We start from the raw sequence: 18,364 nt of genomic DNA, 5'->3' as shown, positions 1-18,364 counted from the left end.
TTAAAATATAATTTATTCCTGTGATCAAAGTTAAATTTTCCACATCATTACTCCAGTCTTCAGTGCCACATGATCCTTTAGAAATCATTCTAATATGCTGATTTGCTGTTCAAGAAACATTTTTAAATATTATTATTATCAGTTTTTAAAACAGTTGAGTACATGTTGTTAGGGATTCTTTGATGAATAGAAAGATCCAAATATCAGCATTTATCTGAAATAAAAAGCTTTTGTAACATTTTACACTATACTATTCAAAAGCTTTGAGTCAGCATAATCTTTTTTGGGAAATAAATTATGAAAAATATTATTATTATTTTTTTACAATTTAGCAAGGATGCTTTAAATTGATCAAAAGTGATGATAAAGACATTTATAATGTTACAAACGATTTCTATTCAGATAAATGCTGTTCTTCTGAACGTTCTATTCATCAAAGAAAATGTAAATAAAAATATGTTATTTAAGCAGCAAATCAGAATATTTGAATGATTTCTGAAGTATAATGTGACTGGAATAATGATGCTAAAAATTCAGCTTTAAAAGCACAGGAATAAATTACATTTTAAAAAATATAAATATAAAGCAGTTATTAAAAATAGTAAAAATATTTCATTTATTTATAATATAATAGTATAATATTTGCTGTACTTTGGATTAAATAAACGCAGGCCTGGTGAGCAGAAGAGACTTTTTTAAAAAACATTAAAAATCTCACTGTTCAAAAACTGTTGACTGGTAGTGTATGTTTAATATATCTATTATATAACATAAATTTAACCTAGCATGAAAAGCAGCTAGTTTTAAACAAACAAAATGTCGGTATGGAAATGCTAACATAACAAATATACAGCAATAAACATAAAGAGATACAAGATATTTCTTATGCGACGTCGAAAATAAATGGTAAAACGGAAAATGATTAATGTTTAACAATTACTTATTTGTTGCTATACATTATTCATGGAAAAAAATTGGGAGTGGTCGTTTAAAAATGTTCCTGAGCTCATAGTGGAACAATCCGTCTGTTTGACACATCCTCGCGCATGCGCAGGAAAAGCTCGAAACAGCCAATCAGACGAGCAGCGCTGTTTTGATGCATATTTTGAATCAGACAGAAACGGTTCCGCGCATGATAGGAGTGTGAGGACTGTACATTCAAATATTTCTTTATAAAGTACAAATAAACAAGCGAAAAGCCTTGTCTTGGGGTGACGATGAGGAAGAGGTGAGTGGGTTTGCTGATATGTTATATACTTCGGGGTGTTTATCTACGAATGCGGAGACAGGTTTAAGCATGCGTGTCATTTGAGTGTCAAAATGTAGTTTGAGCTGTAACGTTAACTTAGCTTGTTCTGAAAATTACATTAACCTTATATGTTAATCCACACACGCAATTTTTACGTGTCATTTAACTTTTGAGATTTAGTCAGCTCGTACTGCTATTGACAGATAGCAGGTGTTTTCAGCTCATTGAACTCAGATCGTATGGGTGGGTGTTTATATAATATAGCAAACGTTAGTGGTCTGCTCAGTAAAGCAGAAGTTCATGTGCATTCACTGAATGAATTTATTACAGCCCCTGAATGTACATAATGAAATGAAGTAACTTCTTTTAATGTTATTAATGGACGTAATCACTGGTGAATGCCTATAAGTACATATCTGTCAAAGAACAGATGTTTATCAACAATGTATTTTCTGTTCTTTCTTTCAATGATGTTAGTGAGGTGATTGCTGCAGAATCAGTGGCATGTCTGAATAAGGCACTTTGCCATTTGAAGGACATCTGGGAGGAAATTGGCATTCCTGAGGATCAGCGATTAGAAAGGACAAATGTGGTTAAGAATCATGTCAAGGTGAGTGTTGACTGTATCGAGAAGCATCTGGGGAATCCTATAAAAAGTGCTTTCAGTTATAAATTAAAACGTGTATTTTAGAGTCTTCTGGACATGATGATTGCTGAGGAAGAGAGTCTGCGGAAACGTCTGACGACCAGCATTGAGAAATGTCGAAAAGACCTGAGTAAATTGTGCTCGGAACTGCAGCTTCCCTCATTTCAGGTAAGTATTTACTCTGGATACAAACTTTAGAGGACACCACGGTAGCCATCTGCTCGACCAGATTATGTTAATAACATGTATTTCCTATAAAAATGGGAATTTTGCAAGGGAAAAAGTAACTTACAGCAAAAACTGTAAAATTTTGAAATATTTTTGCTATTTAAAATATCTGTTTTTAAAATGTAATTTATTCCTGTGATTTCAAAGCTAAATTTTTAGCCTTATTACTCCATTTTCTGATCCTTCAGAAATCATTCTAATATTCTGAGTTGCTATTAAAAAACATTTATTATTATTATTATTATTATTATTATGTTGAAAACAGTTGAACAGATTTATTTTTCGATGAATAGAAAATTCAGAAAAACAGCATTTATCTGAAATAGAAATCGTTTGTAACATTATACATGTCTTTATCATCACTTTTGATCAGTTTAAAGCATCCTTACTAAATAAAAGTATTATTTCTGTAATTTATCCCCCCCCCCCAAAAAAAAAAAAAAACTGACTCTATGCTTATGAATGGTATAGTGTATAATGTTACAAACACTTTTTATTTCAGATAAATGCTGATCTTTGGATCTTGGATCTTTTCTAGTCATCAAATAATGAAAAAAATGTATTCAACTGTTTAAGTATTGATAATAATGATAATAAAAAATGTTTTGTGAACAGCAAACCAGCATATATGTGACCCTGGACCACAAAACCAGTCATAAGGTTAAATTTTACAAAACTGAGATGTATACATCATATGACAGCTCAATAAATAAGCTTTCTATTGATATATGATTTGTAAGGATAGGACAATATTTGGCCGAGATACATCTATTTGAAAATCTGGAATCTGAGGGTGCAAATAAATCAAAATACTGAGAAAATCACCTTTAAAGTTCTCAAAATTAAGTTCTTAACAATGCATATTACTAATCAAAAATTACTTTTTGATATATTTATAGTAAGAATTTTACAAAAAATCTTCATGGAACATGATCTTTACTTAATTTCCTAATGATTTTTGGCATAAAAGAAAAATCAATAATTTTGACCCATACAATGTATTTTTGACTATTGCTACAAATATACCCCAGCGACTTAAGACTGGTTTTGTGGTCCAGGGTCACATATATTAGAATAATTTCTAAAGGATCATGTGACACTGAAGATTGCAGTAATAATGCTGAAAATTTAGCTTTGATCACAGGAATGAATTACATTTTTTAAAAATATGTTTAAATAAAAAAAACTGTTATTTTAAATAGTAAAAATATTTTAAAAATGAACTGTTTTAGCTGTACTTTGGATTAAATAAATGCAGACTTAGTGAGCAGAAGAGACTTGTTTAAAAAAAAAATTTAAATCTTACTTTTCAAAAACTTTTGACTGGTAGTTTATTATGGTTTCCACAAAATGTTAAGGAGCACAACTGTTTTCAACATTGATAACAACAGAAATGTTTCCTGAGCACCAAATCAGCATATTAGGATTATGTGACACTTATGCTGCGTTCACACCAAACGCGAATATGCGTCTAAATTCGCGCCTGCCGCGTCTAGTTATTCGCGTGACCACTTTGTGTTCATTCGCGCGTCAAGAGCGAAATCGACGCGCGTAAAAACAAAAGTTTGAAGCGAAATTTACGCGCGTCACGCGCGTCAGAGGCGAAAGTTTCAAACCCCGTTGGCGGCCATCTTTTTACAAGATTCTGTTGTTGATCGGTCATTTATCGAGAGAGTCACCGCTCTGTATTTGCTCTGGAGAGCAGAACAGCCGCGTAGGGATCATCGTCGCCGTATTTGGGTCCACCAGACCCTTCGGAGGCGAACCCAGTTCGGCGGGTTTCATCACTTGCTCCAGGAGCTGCGCCTGGATGACGGCCGCTTTCAGCGGTACTTCCGCCTGTCCCGCGCCCAGTTCGATGACCTGCTTTCCCGCATCGGAGCGAGGGGATTTCAGGAGCGGTGGAACTTCCCTCTGTGCGTTGGAGCAGTATATGATGACAGAATTTTCATTTTAAAAGTGAACTACTCGTTTATGTCATTCCTCTTTTGATGTATAGTTCTGTGCCATTTTTTTGTTCAGGTTATTACTGTAAAATCTGTTATTTATTTTTGTTTTGATGATAAATGGAGCCAGCCTCCAAAAGTATTTAACCTGTCCTGTGATTTCTTTATTTTCCTCACACAACACTGTCCAGACACATTAAAGTATACACACTATTATAGTTATTATTGTTCTGTTATTATAGTGTAGACACACTACACTATAATTATGTTTCATATAATTAAGATGGAATAAATAGCATTCAATACAAAATGAATATGTGTCATATATGTGATAAAACACTTGCTTTGTTGTGCATTAGAACCGCACTAGGCATTTATTCATGTTTCATATTTGAATGAGTGACTCCGGGCGGGCCTGCCGCCACAGCATCAAGCAGGCTCCTGATTGGTTAACGCGGCGCGAATTGACGCAGAAGTTCAGATTTTTCAACTCGGGCGGCAGACGCGAATTCGCGTCAAACGCGTGATGCACAAAAAGCACAATTCGCGCGTATCGCGCGTAACGCGCCAGACGCTCAATTCGCGCCATTCGCGCGAACTAGACGCGCGAATGAGGCGAATTCGCGTCTACCGCGCCGCGCTAAACGCCAATTCGCGCCGCAAGAACTCCAGACGCGCGTAGACGCGTCTTACCATTGACTTAACATTGAAATCACTCGCGCCAGACGCATATTCGCGTTTGGTGTGAACGCAGCATAAAGATGGTATAATGGCTGCTGTAAATTCAGCTTTGTCATCACAGGAATCAATTAAATTGTAAAATTTAAATAAGAAAAACGTTCTTTTAAATTGTACTATTATTTCACAATATACGTGTTTTTACTGTATTACCTTGGTGAGCATTAATGATTTCAACCTTTTGACTAATAGAAAATGGCTTCATAGCTAATAAACTTAAAACCACTCTAATTCCGCTTGTATGTGGTCCATACAGAATTAAGAAACACAACTTATTTGTGGTTCTGGTTTATGATCATTTTAGGAGGAAAGAAGTACCACTATGCTACAGCAGGAAAAAGACCTCCGGACACATGTTGAAGTGATGCTAAAGGAGAAAAATCAGAGAATGCAAGCGCTCAAAGCCTTAACCGAGCAGGATCAGGATCTCTGTGACCTTCTCTGCTTCCAACCGTTTTCTATCCCTGCTGATTGTGTTCCATCCCTGGAACAGCTGGAGAAATTCCATCAACACATCTCCTCTCTCACTGCTGAGAAAGTATGACAATAAGTCTTTGTTTTAAATACTACACTCTTATAAATATTGTGTTCAGTTTGATATACAGTGTTTTTTATCTATATTTATAGGGACGAAGACATAACGAATTTGTCACACTCAAGAAGCAAATAATAATTTGCATGGACGATCTGGATCAGTTGCCAGAGACTAGTTTTGAAAAGGATGTTGTATGTGAAGATGAAGAGAGCTTTTGCTTGTCTACAGAAAACATTGATTCACTCAAAGTCCTCCTTCACCAGGTACAACATAAGCTCAATTTGACACACTATAAACATTGTTAAAGGATTAGTTCACTTCCAGAATAAAAAATTCCTGATCATTTACTCGCCCCCATGTCACTCAAGATGTGCATGTTTTTCCTTTTTCAGTCACAAAGAAATTACGTTTTGTTTTGTTTTTTGAGGAAAACATTCCAGGATTTTTCTCCATAGTCGACTTCAATGGTGATCAACGAGTTGAAGTTCCAAACTGCAGTTTCAGTGCAGCTTCAAGGGGCTCTACACAATCTCAGCCGAGGAATAAGGGAATAAGAACAAGACCCTTATTCCTCGGCTGGGATCGTGTAGAGCCCTGCATTGAAACTGCAATTTGGACCTTTGAAGTCCACTATATGGAGAAAAATCCTGGAATGTTTTCCTCAAAAAAACTTAATTTCTTTGCAACTGGAGAAAGAAAGAACACCTTGGATGACATGGGGGCAAGTAAATTATCAGGATTTTTTTTATTCTGGAAGTGAACTAATCCTTTAAGCAATTATATAATACAGTACTTATCATTTCAGTTGGAAAGCAGAAAGGCAGAGAATGAACGTGTCTGCGGCTCTTATCGAGAGAAGATCCATGAACTTTGGGAAAGGTTGCAGATTCCACAGGAAGAGCGTGACACAATTTCTGAACACATGACCCTGTCAAAGAAAAGAAATATGCAAGCTGTTAGTAACCCATTTTTCCCCCTTACATCAATTATACAATGTTCCATTAAGTAAAGCTTACAAATGGCTAACCATTGTATTGAACACAGAAGAATATATCTTTATGTCTTTTACTGTCAGTTACAAGCTGAGGTCAAACGTCTTGAGGAACTGAAGCTTAAAAACATTCAGAATGTTACTGAGGCCATTCGGAACGAGATTGCTGTGTTCTGGGATAAGTGCTTTTACAGCACTGACCAACGGCAAGCTTTTGTGCCTTATTATGATGGTGAGTTGTAATTACACTATTGACTGTTCAAAATCTGCCTGTCTTTTGTAGTGATATAATGGTTTAAAGGTTGCTTTTTCTCTCAGATGATTTCAGCGAGGAGCTTCTGAGCTTACACGATGCAGAAATAGTGCGGCTTAAACAGTATTATGAGGATCATAAAGATCTTTTTGAAGGTGTTCACAAATGGGAGGAAAGCTGGAGACTTTTCTTAGAGCTTGAGGTAAGTTGAACTGACTTAAAATATTCTTTGTATGTTTTGGCATTACCTAAATCTGTATGTTTTGTGGTAGGAAAAGGCCAAAGACCCAACCAGATTCACCAACAGAGGAGGAAACCTCCTAAAGGAGGAGAAACAACGGGCTGATCTGGTCAAAGGTCTCCCTAAGGTAATTGTGACACATGTTTATGTATATGCTACCATACAAAAGATTGGGGTCAGTGAGATTTTATACAGAAATAATTTAAACAAACAAACATTATAATAATAGAAATAACTCTTAAGCACCAAATCAGCATATTTGAATGATTTTTGAAGTATCTTGTGACACTGAAGACTGGAGTAATTACTGCTGAGAATTCAACTTTGCCATCACAGGAATAAATTACATTTTAAAATACACTACCAGCCAATTTGAAATGTTTTTAAAGAGTTCTCTTCTGCTCACCAAGCCTGCATTTATTTGATCAAAAATACAGCAAAATCAGTAATGTGAAATATTTTTACTATTTAAAATAATTGCTTTCTATCTCATTTTCAGCATCATTACTCCAGTCTTTAGTGTCACATCATCCATGATAAAGAAAGGATAGAAATTAATACTTATATTTCGCAGGGAGCTTTAAATTGATTAAAAGTGATGATAAGGTCATTTAAAATGTTACAAAAATAGGAAATATATATTCAGATAAATGCTGTTCTTCTGAACTTTATATTCATCAAAGAAACCTGAAAAACTTGGCTGTTTTCAACATAATAATAATAATAATAATAATAATAATAAATGTTTTTGAGCAGCAAATCAGAATATTAGAATAATTTATGAAGGATCATGTGACTGGAGTAATGATGCTGAAAATGCAGCTTTGAAATCACAGGAATCAATTACATTTTAAAATACATTTAAATAGAAAAAAGTTATTTGAAACAGTAAAAATATTTTAAGATTTCAATGTTTTTGCTGTGTTTTGGATCAAATAAATGCAGGCTTGGTGATCAGAAGAGACTTCTTTGGAAAACATTAAAAATCTTACTGTTAAAAAGCTTTTGACTGGTAGTGTATATTAAAATTAAAAAGTGGTTTTTAAATTGTAATAATATTTCAGTAACGCTAGTATGTTATAAGGTTCGCAAGTACTGATTGTGTTTCTCTCATTTAGCTTGAGAAGAAACTGAAGGCTGAGATTGAACAGTGGGAACATGAACAGAACAGAGAGTTCCAGGTGAATGGTCAGAAGTTCATGCAGTTTGTTACTGATCAATGGGAGACGTACCGACTGGAGAAAGAGCGGGAAAAACAGGAGCGGGTATGTATTTCAGTTTTCAGGAATGTGCCTGTACTCCAGAACTGTCAATTAAGTCAGCAGATTTGCTGAGTAGTTTGTATTTATGAATTATGCATTACTAGAAAATGACCAGTTGAAAACCATGAGTAAGATTTAATATTGATAGATTTTAATAATACAAGAACTGTCATGCAGCAAATGAAAAAGAGCAAACAGACAGAGGAGGACATGGTCTATGGCACTGTAATCCGGACACCAACTAAACGAAGATTTCTGGGCAGCACAACACCTTGCAAAGCTCGAAAGGCAAGTACTATCAGATTTTATTTCCTGAGTGACACTGAAGAATGTCAAATCAATGTGAAACCCTGTTCACAGCCTGTTTTACATGTAATGGGTCATATTTCTGAATTAAAAAGATTATTGCAATACACAAAACATGTAAGGCAGGACTAGATTTTATCCATTGGGAATTGATTGGGTTGTGAAAATTAGGTGTTCATGTTGATTTTATTCTCATTACCTTACTTTAATGCACAATACATTAATAAATGCATGGCTGTTTCAGTATTAACTCTTGCTTTTCCTCAGCTAAACGCTACCTCCAGTACTGGCACTTCTAACAGCACTATCCGATCTGTCTTTGGTGGTACTGTCTGTCATTCTCCTGTATTGCGTCCTCCGATTTCGGCAAGCAAGGTCAGTGCGCGGCCATAACAACATTGTTCTCAAGCTTTTAATTAACTAATCTGCCTCTTTCTTTACTGATTAACTAAGTTAATGTGTTACTTCTTAACGTACACGTCTTCTTTCAATGCAGGGCAATGTGAGGACTCCAGGCCATGGCAAACCTCCTCATCAAGGTTTGCTGGAACGCAATAAGGAGAATATCTGTCATGTAACTGGGGTGACAAAGGTACCAGCTAGTCCACAGCGTAACTTCAGCATTAACTCTGTCGCAAGCACCTATTCAGAATTTCAGGTAAGCTCTTCATTTTTCTCCATCAGTAACTCACAGTCTGGTCAAAGAGAGCAAGAGCGTGAACTGAATTGGGTTTTAAAGGAATAGCCCACCTAAAAATTTAATCGGCTTAAAATGTACTCACCCTCAGGCTATCCAAGATGTAAATGCTATCATTTCTTTATCAGAACAGATTTGGAAAATAATTAGCATTACCATACTTGCTTACCTATGGATTCCTGGCAGTGCATGGGTGTCATCAGAATGAGAGTCCAAACAGCTTATAAAAAACATCAAGTAACTCATCTACGTCTTGGAGGGCCTGGGGGTGATTGGGGGGGCCATTTTTTTGGGGTAAACCATTCCAGGATATGAGTATATAAATGCCTATTTATTTAAAAATACAGGCATCATGATATGCTAATAAAAAAAAAAAAACTTGTTTCTAAAGGAAGCTGTCAAGGCCGAATCCATATAATCAAGGTTTGTTAATGATTTTATTTCCAAACAAGTCTAAATTTTTGCCTACTGTTAAACACACTGCTTAAACACGCTTTAATTGGCTAATGCTGTTTTGTTTATGTTTTACTGTATAATAAATCTAACACTTTTATATGCAGTCAGATGGTAATTATTGATCAGTTACCCCTTATGGGGTGATGAAGGTTGACAGGGTCCTGTATTACATTAAAGGGGTTTATTTTGCAGTGATAATTGGCTTACTGTACAGTGTTACATGTCTAATATAGTTACATTCTCACTTGACTTTTATATTTTAATTTAAACAGAACAGGCAAGTTGGACATGTTCCAAAAAATGTATTTTTTATAATTTGAAGTTTCTGAAGGCATTTGTAGTGCATGTACACTACCAGTCAAAAGGTTTAGACAGGAAGAGTTTTAATGTTTTTTAAAGAAGTCTCTTCTGCTCACCAAGCCTGCATTTATTTGATTCAAAGATGGCAAAAACAGTCAAATTTTGAAATATTTTTACTATTTTCTATTTGAATATATTAAAATGTAATTTATTCCTGTGATTTCTAAGCTGAATTATCAGATTCATTACTCCAGTCACATGATCCTTCAGAAATCATTCTAAAAAAATTTATTTGCTGCTCAAAAAACTATTATTATTATTATTATTATGTTGAAAACAGCTGAGTAGATTTTCTTCTAGAATTTCAGGTTTCTTTGATGAATAGAAAGTTCAGAAGAACATTATTTATCTAAAATAGAAATCTTTTGTAACATTATAATGTCTTTACCATCACTTTTGATCAATTTAAAGCATCCTTGCTAAATAATTTTTTTTCTCCAAAACATTATAATGACTGAAAATTATACTATGGTGCAGGGGTTTTCAATCTTTTACATGCCACAGACCCCCAAATATAAAAATAAAGACATTTATATAGTTTCTTGTATAAATACCCAATTTACACTGTGAAAAATTCATATTATAAGCAAGTCTAAAATATTAATTGAAAAATATTTAGTTTCTATTAAATTACATTATTATTATTTTTTATTTAATTATTCATTTAATTATTTAAAACAATTACCAGTATTTAAAATGTATTTTACAGTAAAGTGCAGTATTTATTTATTTATCTTTTAAATCTAAATTGTACAATTAATTTTAATATAGGCCTAATTTGTATTTATTTCACTTTGACTTTTACTAATCCAATTTTTGGATAATTTATTTATTTCATTCGTATTTTGTAGTAGTATATTTATTATAATTAAAATAATAATATCATTTTTACATTTATTTGTAATTTTTTTTATGCTTTTTTTCAAACATTTCCAAGGACCCCCTAGCACTTCCTTGTGGCCCCCTGGGGGTCCCTAGACCCCAGTTTGAAAACCCCTAGTACAGTGTAAAATGTTACAAAAGCTTTTTATTTCAGATAAATGCTGATCTTTCTATTCATCAAAGAATCCTAACAAATGTACTCAACTCATTTAAATATTGATAATAATAATGATGAAAAATGTTTCTTGAACAGGAGCTCAACATACTAGAATTATTTCTGAAGGATCATGTGACACTGAAGACTGAAATTTTAGCTTTGATCGCAGGAATAAATTACATTTTAATACTAAAAATATTTCACAATATTACTGCTGTTGCTGTATTTTGGATCAAATAAATGCATGCTTGGTGAGCAGAAGAGACTTTTTTTAAAAAACATGAAAAATGTTACTGTTCAAAAACTTTTGACTGGTGGTGTATACTATCTGATGAGTTGCTTTTTTGCAGCCTCTTGGCCTCTCTTTGAACTGGACTGTTGTTGTTTTTCCTAATACACTTTTCTAACCAACACTATCTCTATTTACAATTCACTGCCATCATCTGTCACTCTCTCTTTTGTTCTGCTATATATGATGGTTTTATACTGTATTCAAGGCTGTAAATAAATTTAGTATATATTATAATAAGTCAAAATCTTAATCTGTCATTTTCTTGTCACAGCGAGACCTCTCCAAGTCATCTAAAACCAAACACGTACCTGAAATCCTGAACTCAACCATCATTCAACTTTAACTCAACTGCATATCACTTTGTGCTATTAGGACTGGGATCTTTAGATGATGGCTTATGGGTTCTTGTTCTTTATAGCGGTAGCTATGCATTTTATCTGTAAATGAAGGTAATATATTTAAATGTCTCTTTGTGGGATTCTGCATGTATGTTCACTTTAACACTAGGACAAGCACTGCTTTATTTTTACTTGTTATGTAACAAATGAATGTGCTTTTTAATGTTACAACTACTCAGCTGTGTCTAACAAATTAAGACTAAAAAAGAAAACTGTATTAGCTATTTCTCATCATTGGCAATTTTTTCAAAACCACAGTTTATTTTATGGTATGTTTTGCACAATGTAAAAAAAAAAAACTTTATTGCATTCTTTATTGTATTGTACAATTCACTACATAAAAGTTCACCTTTGAACATTTTGTGAGTCCTGTCATTATCTAGTCAAACTATTTATTCTGTTTCTATTTAAGCAGTTTGTTTTTTTACAGTTATATTACTCAAACATGTAAATTTACATCCAGTTGCTGCTCTTATATATACCAATTTGTTAGCAACCTAAATTAACAAACAGCATATTTAAATAGTAGTAATGGAACCACAATAACAGAAGGCCTTACTATAACTATGACATCTCTTTTCTACATAGCTTTCCTTTTAAGTTGAAAACAGATTAGTTTATTGATTACGCTTTACATTAAGTCATTTTTTAACATTAATGTAATAACTAACATGAACAAACAATGAACAATACATTTATTGTTGTTCATTGTTAGTTCACAGTGCATAAACAAATGTTGAGAAACACAACTTTTGATTTTAATAATGCATTAGTAATAAATGTTGAAATAAAATTTACTATGATTAATAAATGCTACAGAAGTATTGTTCATTCTTAGTTCATGTTAACTAATGAAACCTTATTGTAAAATGTTACCAATTATTAAAAATTAAGTTTAAAGATTTTAAGTTTTATATTTAGGAGTTCCGTAGCTCAGAACTTCAACTAGATCTAGATTTTAAATAAGTCTGCATTTATACAAGTAATAAAAAAGTGTGTACAAAATTTGAAATTATTTAAAAAACAGATTTTCTGTTTCACTGAATCATTTTAATTATAACCATTCTTATGTGATATGACATATATAAATTGTAATGTAAATTTACAAATATAAACCCCAACTTTGTATTGCTGAGTCAATTTAGTTGGTACATTATATAGCGGGTACTTTCTATTGATTCTTTAAAAACAAATACTTAACAAATCTGAGTAATTAAGTTGTATGCGTAAATGTATGTGACTTTTTTTTATTGAGAGTTATATATCTAAATATGTATAAATAATGTTAGGAATGGACCATATTTGGCCGAGATACAACTATTTAAACATCTGGAATCTGAAAAATATATATAAAAAAGTTGTCAAAATGAATTTCTTAGCAATGCAATGCAATGTACTAATCAAAAATTAAGTTTTGATATATTTACGGTAGGCAATTTACAAAATATTTTCATGGAACATGATCTTGTTAAGATTTTAAATCTGTATTTAAACTCTGAATGACCTCAAAGTAAAGAAAAAGGTGCTAAAATCTAATTTTGTGGTGGCTGATTTTTATCATCTTAATTTAAGTGATGAAGGATTTTGAGAAGTCTAACAGGAATCAGTGTTGAGAATACTTCAACCTGGATTAAATGTGTGAAAATGAACAGTTGAACACATTAGAAATTTAGAGAAGTAATCCAAATGTAATCAGTTACATTACTTTAAGTAACTGAAATAGTTATGCTACTTATTACTTTTTAAATCCCTGCTGAAAAAAAAAACAGCTAAAACCAGCCTAGGCTGGTTGGCTGGTATTAGCTGGTTTAAGCTGGAAGTGGCTGGTTTTAGCTGGTCTCCCAGCCTGGCCAGGCTGGTCAGGCTGGTTTTAGCTGGTGGTTTTCCAGCTTGACCAGCTAAGACCAGCCTGGCCAGGCTGGAAAAGTGGCCAAAACCCCTCTAAAACCAGCCTGCCGACCAGCTATGACCAGCTAAAACCAGCTAAAAACCAAGCTGGTTTTAGCTTTTTTTTTTTTTTTACCAGATACTCACATTACATTTGCAAAGTAACTTTCTCAAGACAGGCTATTAACCATGGCTTTCATCAAACAGAGTGTATGGGTTGTATGTATTAATTTATTTTAATTTTATAATTATATAAACTTTTATATTGCACACGTCCAGAAATATCTGCTCTGATATTCATTTTTTAAATTATTTTGTTGTAAACACAATTACTATTGATGCAAACATTCTGTGATTTATAAGTCAGAGTTTTAACATACTTTTAAACTTTTATTTAAACAATCGTTCATCGATGTATCTTCATGGAACTTGATATTTACTTATATACTTACAGATATAATAATGTCGTAATGATTTCTGGCATAAAAGAAAAACCGATCATTTTGACCTACACAATGTATTTTTAGCTATTGCTACAAATATACCAGTGCTACTTAAGACTGGTTTTGTTGTCCAGGGTCACATATACTTCGGTTTTATTCACTTTTTCTATTCAGTGTTTTCAATTATGTAATAAAATGTTACGTTCGTGTTCTCTGACTGAAAATGAAGAGAATAAAATATAGTAGCATAAACCTCGACAATAACAGTGATTAAACACAAGTGTTTTGCTCAAATGGCATAACATTGTTCATTTTTATGTATTCAACTGTTATGATGATATATTATTTAATAATCGTAGAAAAGTAGCATTAGTTTCGAAAATGTTTGGGTTATGCAGAGAGGCGGGGTCACTTTGTAACCCGGAAGCAGATTGTGCTGAATGACGCGAACCTTTAGGGTCGAATGGACAGACGGTAAAAAGATGGCGGATGACAAGAGCAATAGAATAGGCAATCATTCCACTAATAAACGGTTCTGGAGCCCTTCCGTCCGAGGACCGGCGTTTGTTTTTATCTGTATACTTTTGGCCGAGCCCGTGGGAGCCACGACGCACTGGGTGGTGACGGAGGACGGCAAAATCCAACAGCAGGTACGCGACTGTGTCTTGTTTAGTCACTCCATCGCACTCTAGATCAAAATATTTACGCTTCTCAACAATAACTTTCTAATCTGATTGTTACTCACTGACACTGCTTTGTACAGCTCTCACACAGATGCGTATGTCAATCTCAGGTGTTGACAGCTGTTATCTGCTGCTCATCAACAGCGCAGTGTGTGCTGATTCAATAACACTGTCCAAATCATCAGCCTGATTTGGCTTCTTGATGTCTTCAAACCTCTAACCTGAGATCTATCAGACTCTTACTCAAAGCATGTGTGTGCATTGATTTTGCCTTTGCCTTTTTCATGCTCCCTTTCGTTTTCAGGTGGATTCTCCTCTTAACTTGAAACATCCTCACCATTTAGTTCTTTTCATGCAACAAGAGACTCGTGTGAACTACCTCAAGAAGTTAGAGGTGATGTTAAGCCTCACATTCATTCAAACCTAAATGGCTCTTTTACAATGTACTTTGTCTTGAAGAAGGCAGCTGTAGATGTAAAGGTATGCTTCCCTAAACACTTGTCTGACAGTGAATTATTGTACATTTTGCAGAAGCAACTAGTTGCTCAGAAGATTCACATTGAAGAGAACGAGGACCGGGATACTGGTTTAGAGCAGCGACATTATAAAGAAGATGCTGACTGTGTCACGGCTAAAGTTCCTTTGGGGGACTTGGATCTCTATGATGGCACTTTTATATCCCTGGAGAGCAAAGATGTAAAGTAAGTGGTGTTTTTGGTTATGGAAGAAATACATATTTCCCTGAGATTTTTTTATGTAATGTTGTGATTATTTAATACATCATTCTGGTTTTATTGTTGCGGTTTTATAGTCCAGAGGATTTTTTGGATCAGATATCACCTCTACCTCCAGACCTGGAAAAACCTGACTGCGCTAAAATTCTCGACCTCCCTTATAGCATTCATGCATTTCAGCACCTCAGGGTGAGTGTTTTGAGTGCTTTAAGTTTTACCCATATATACCCTACTGGTCAAAAGATTTTTATTTATTTATTTATTATTATTATTATTTTTTTAAAAGAAGCCTTTTATGCTCACCAAGCATGCATTTATTCGATTAAAAATACTGTAAAAACAGTAATGTTATGAGATATTATTACAATTTGTTTTTTTAATATATTTCAAAATGTCACTACTCCAGTCTTCTGTGCCACATGATCTTTCAGAAATCATTCTATTATGCTGATGAGTGAGCAAAAGAAACTTCTTTTAAAAAAAAATATTCCAAATTTTTGACCTACAAATGTAGGGGTGGGGACTCTATAGATTGTTAATTGAATTGTAAGATGTTGCATTGCATTTAAAATAGAGACAATTGTGTCATTTTGGTTAAACATTATGAAGTAAAAAAAAAAAAAAAAAAAATTAAATATGCATGGATTAATTTGCCACAGAAAGATCTATAGCATGCATTTAGAAAATATAAAACACATTTTCATTTCATGCCAATTTTAATCTCAAACATGGGCTTACTAGCTTTTTTGCTCATTGTTTTTTCCCTCTTCTTAGGGTGTACAAGAGAAGGTAAACTTAACATCACCCTTGCTTTCAAAGGATGACCCAATCTTTACCTCCCTGTCCCTTAAGCTGGGACAGAGTGTGGATGAGGTTGGGCATCGGATACACCAGGCCCTTTTAAAAGTAAGTTGATTTGCTTGATTTTTAAACTTCTGGGTTCTCAGAGTCATGGAAAACCTTGAAATGTTGCAGCTGTTATTTAGGCCTTAAAGAGGCTTGCATTTTCTATAGCGACTGGAAATCTATGTAGTTATGTTCTCTTCTAATATAATATTATTGTGCTTCATAAGATGCAACCCAGCATCAATATGCATAGTATGGAACTTTATTAGAAACATGAGCTTTATTAGCTTTGAGTCACAAAGCTATCTTTAAGTATCAAAGCTAATAAAGATTTTTATGGAGCATAAAGTGCTTTACTTTGAGCCTCTTTGCTTAGAAAACCATATTGGATATATTAACTTTATTTAAATAATGCTAATTTTCCTAGGTTTTACATTTAAATGACTTTTGCCATCATCTAATGGTCACTTAAGTTCCTTGCACACTGAGCCCAAACATATCGTATTGCGTTTTTTCCTATATATAAATTTATTACGCATAGAACATAACGGTAGCTCTGAATTGTCAAAACATCTCTCAAAATGCTTGCTACGGATGCAAAAAACGAAAATTGGACCCAATCTGATTTTTTTTAATGATGGACAAAAGTTTCGGAGGCAGTGTGTAAACATGATTGAAGTAATGTGAGGTTGTATTTATTTTTTTAACATGTAAAAATTTCGGACGAGAATTTTAGACTTTAAGTCTTTAATACCACTAATAATTTAATAACACTGTTAAATGTAATTTTAGCGACTCTCAAAATTAAAATCCATTTTTATACTGTACAATATAATGATGTGATATATAAATTCATTTGTAGCATTTAAAGTGATTTATTTTGTGTGTGTGTGTGTGTTTATTTATTGTGATCCTGGACCACAAAACCAGTCATAAGTAGCACCAATATATTTATAGCAGTAGTCATTATACATTGTATGGGTCAAAATTATTGTTTTTTCTTTTATGCCAAAATATTTAGGATATTAAGTAAAGATCACGGTCCATGAAATTTCCTACCGTAACTATATCAAAACCTAATTTTTGATTAGTAGTATGCTTTGCTAAGGACTTTATTTAGACAACTTTAAAGGCGATTTTTCATAATATTTTGTACTTTTTGCACTCTCAGACTTTCAAAAAGTTGTATCTTGGCCAAATATTGTCCTATCCATAAATCAATGTAATGCAGAGATGCTGTGTAATTAAATTTATGACTGGTTTTGTGGTCCAGGGTCACTTTTAGACAAAATAGTATCAGCATAATGTTTGTGTCTAATTTAATTTATTAACAAGAATAATTGTTTTCATGTAATAATTCCTAGGATCTGTACCTGACATAAAAATGTAATTCTAGTAGTCATGTACTCATGATTAACTGGAAAATAATCAAGCTTTATTAGTGGAAATGTGTGGGAACTTTTCCTTCTTGGTTTAGTTTTTTTTACAAAGGCTTGTAGATAGAGCAGAAGTTAGCTGAAATGGTCATTTCTCAAGATTAATGATGACTGTCCTTTTCTCGCTTTCTAAGAATTCCTCTTCGTGGGTGCTTTATAACTTGGCCTCCTTCTACTGGCGGATGAAGAATGAACCCAGGCGAGCTGTGGACTGTGTGGTCCGTGCCCTCCATTTTTCTCCAAGGTAAAGTGAAAGTGAAATGACATAGATATAAATGGCAGATGTAAAGTGGGAATACCATATCAGCAACAAAATCAGCGTTTCGTCACCTGCACAAAGACTTGCATAAGTTCTGTCATCTAGTTTTACATAAATTTGCATGTACTTCCTCTCTTTTTACAGGCAGCACAAAGATGTTGCTCTCATCAATATGGCAAACATACTCCACAGAGCACATTTCTCTGCTGACGCGGCCATTCTCGCCCACGCTGCTCTGGATCTCACCACCGATCTTCTAACCAGCCATTACACCCTGGGCAACATTTACGCTGTGAGTGCAGCGTTTTGAATAAGAGGGATAGTTTCTGAAAATACATTTTTAAGATGTTGTTGCAATTACTCATAATCCTCTACGCACATGCACATTCTGCTGGACAGGAAATGGCAGTTTTTCTTTATTATCTGATTTCCTTGTTTA

General features: G+C 33.7%; 2 protein-coding genes across 2 annotated transcripts in view; both read left to right on the top strand.

Annotated features, from left to right (window-relative positions):
* Window positions 1–1,117: 1,117 nt before the first annotated feature.
* Window positions 1,118–11,980, top strand: prc1b (protein regulator of cytokinesis 1b). Its single transcript, XM_073837077.1, has 14 exons — window positions 1,118–1,228; window positions 1,727–1,859; window positions 1,941–2,063; window positions 5,112–5,345; window positions 5,435–5,605; window positions 6,148–6,297; window positions 6,418–6,565; window positions 6,652–6,788; window positions 6,859–6,954; window positions 7,946–8,092; window positions 8,267–8,377; window positions 8,663–8,770; window positions 8,892–9,053; window positions 11,511–11,980. Exons 1-14 carry the CDS (start codon window positions 1,218–1,220, stop codon window positions 11,580–11,582), a joined length of 1,803 nt encoding a protein of 600 aa, XP_073693178.1. The 5' UTR covers window positions 1,118–1,217; the 3' UTR covers window positions 11,583–11,980.
* Window positions 11,981–14,407: 2,427 nt separating this feature from the next.
* The window catches only part of ttc17 (tetratricopeptide repeat domain 17), a 28,695-nt gene continuing 24,738 nt past the window's right edge, over window positions 14,408–18,364 (top strand). The window contains exons 1-7 of the mRNA XM_073836965.1: window positions 14,408–14,617; window positions 14,955–15,044; window positions 15,182–15,351; window positions 15,462–15,573; window positions 16,159–16,290; window positions 17,801–17,910; window positions 18,070–18,217. Coding sequence (XP_073693066.1) covers window positions 14,408–14,617; window positions 14,955–15,044; window positions 15,182–15,351; window positions 15,462–15,573; window positions 16,159–16,290; window positions 17,801–17,910; window positions 18,070–18,217 — 972 coding nt within the window. The remainder of the gene's footprint in view (window positions 14,618–14,954; window positions 15,045–15,181; window positions 15,352–15,461; window positions 15,574–16,158; window positions 16,291–17,800; window positions 17,911–18,069; window positions 18,218–18,364) is intronic.

This window comes from Garra rufa, chromosome 3, assembly GCF_049309525.1.
Source record: "Garra rufa chromosome 3, GarRuf1.0, whole genome shotgun sequence".
Taxonomy (NCBI): Eukaryota; Metazoa; Chordata; class Actinopteri; order Cypriniformes; family Cyprinidae; genus Garra; species Garra rufa.
The sequence above is the reverse complement of the archived record's forward strand: the minus strand, read 5'-3'. Positions and strand labels throughout refer to the sequence as shown.

Bases quoted from the DNA above. Each gene is read 5' to 3' on its own strand.
- prc1b (XM_073837077.1), top strand. The intron at 5,606-6,147 runs GTACAACATAAG...TTATCATTTCAG, and splicing joins TCAAAGTCCTCCTTCACCAG to TTGGAAAGCAGAAAGGCAGA. The intron at 9,054-11,510 runs GTAAGCTCTTCA...TTCTTGTCACAG, and splicing joins GCACCTATTCAGAATTTCAG to CGAGACCTCTCCAAGTCATC.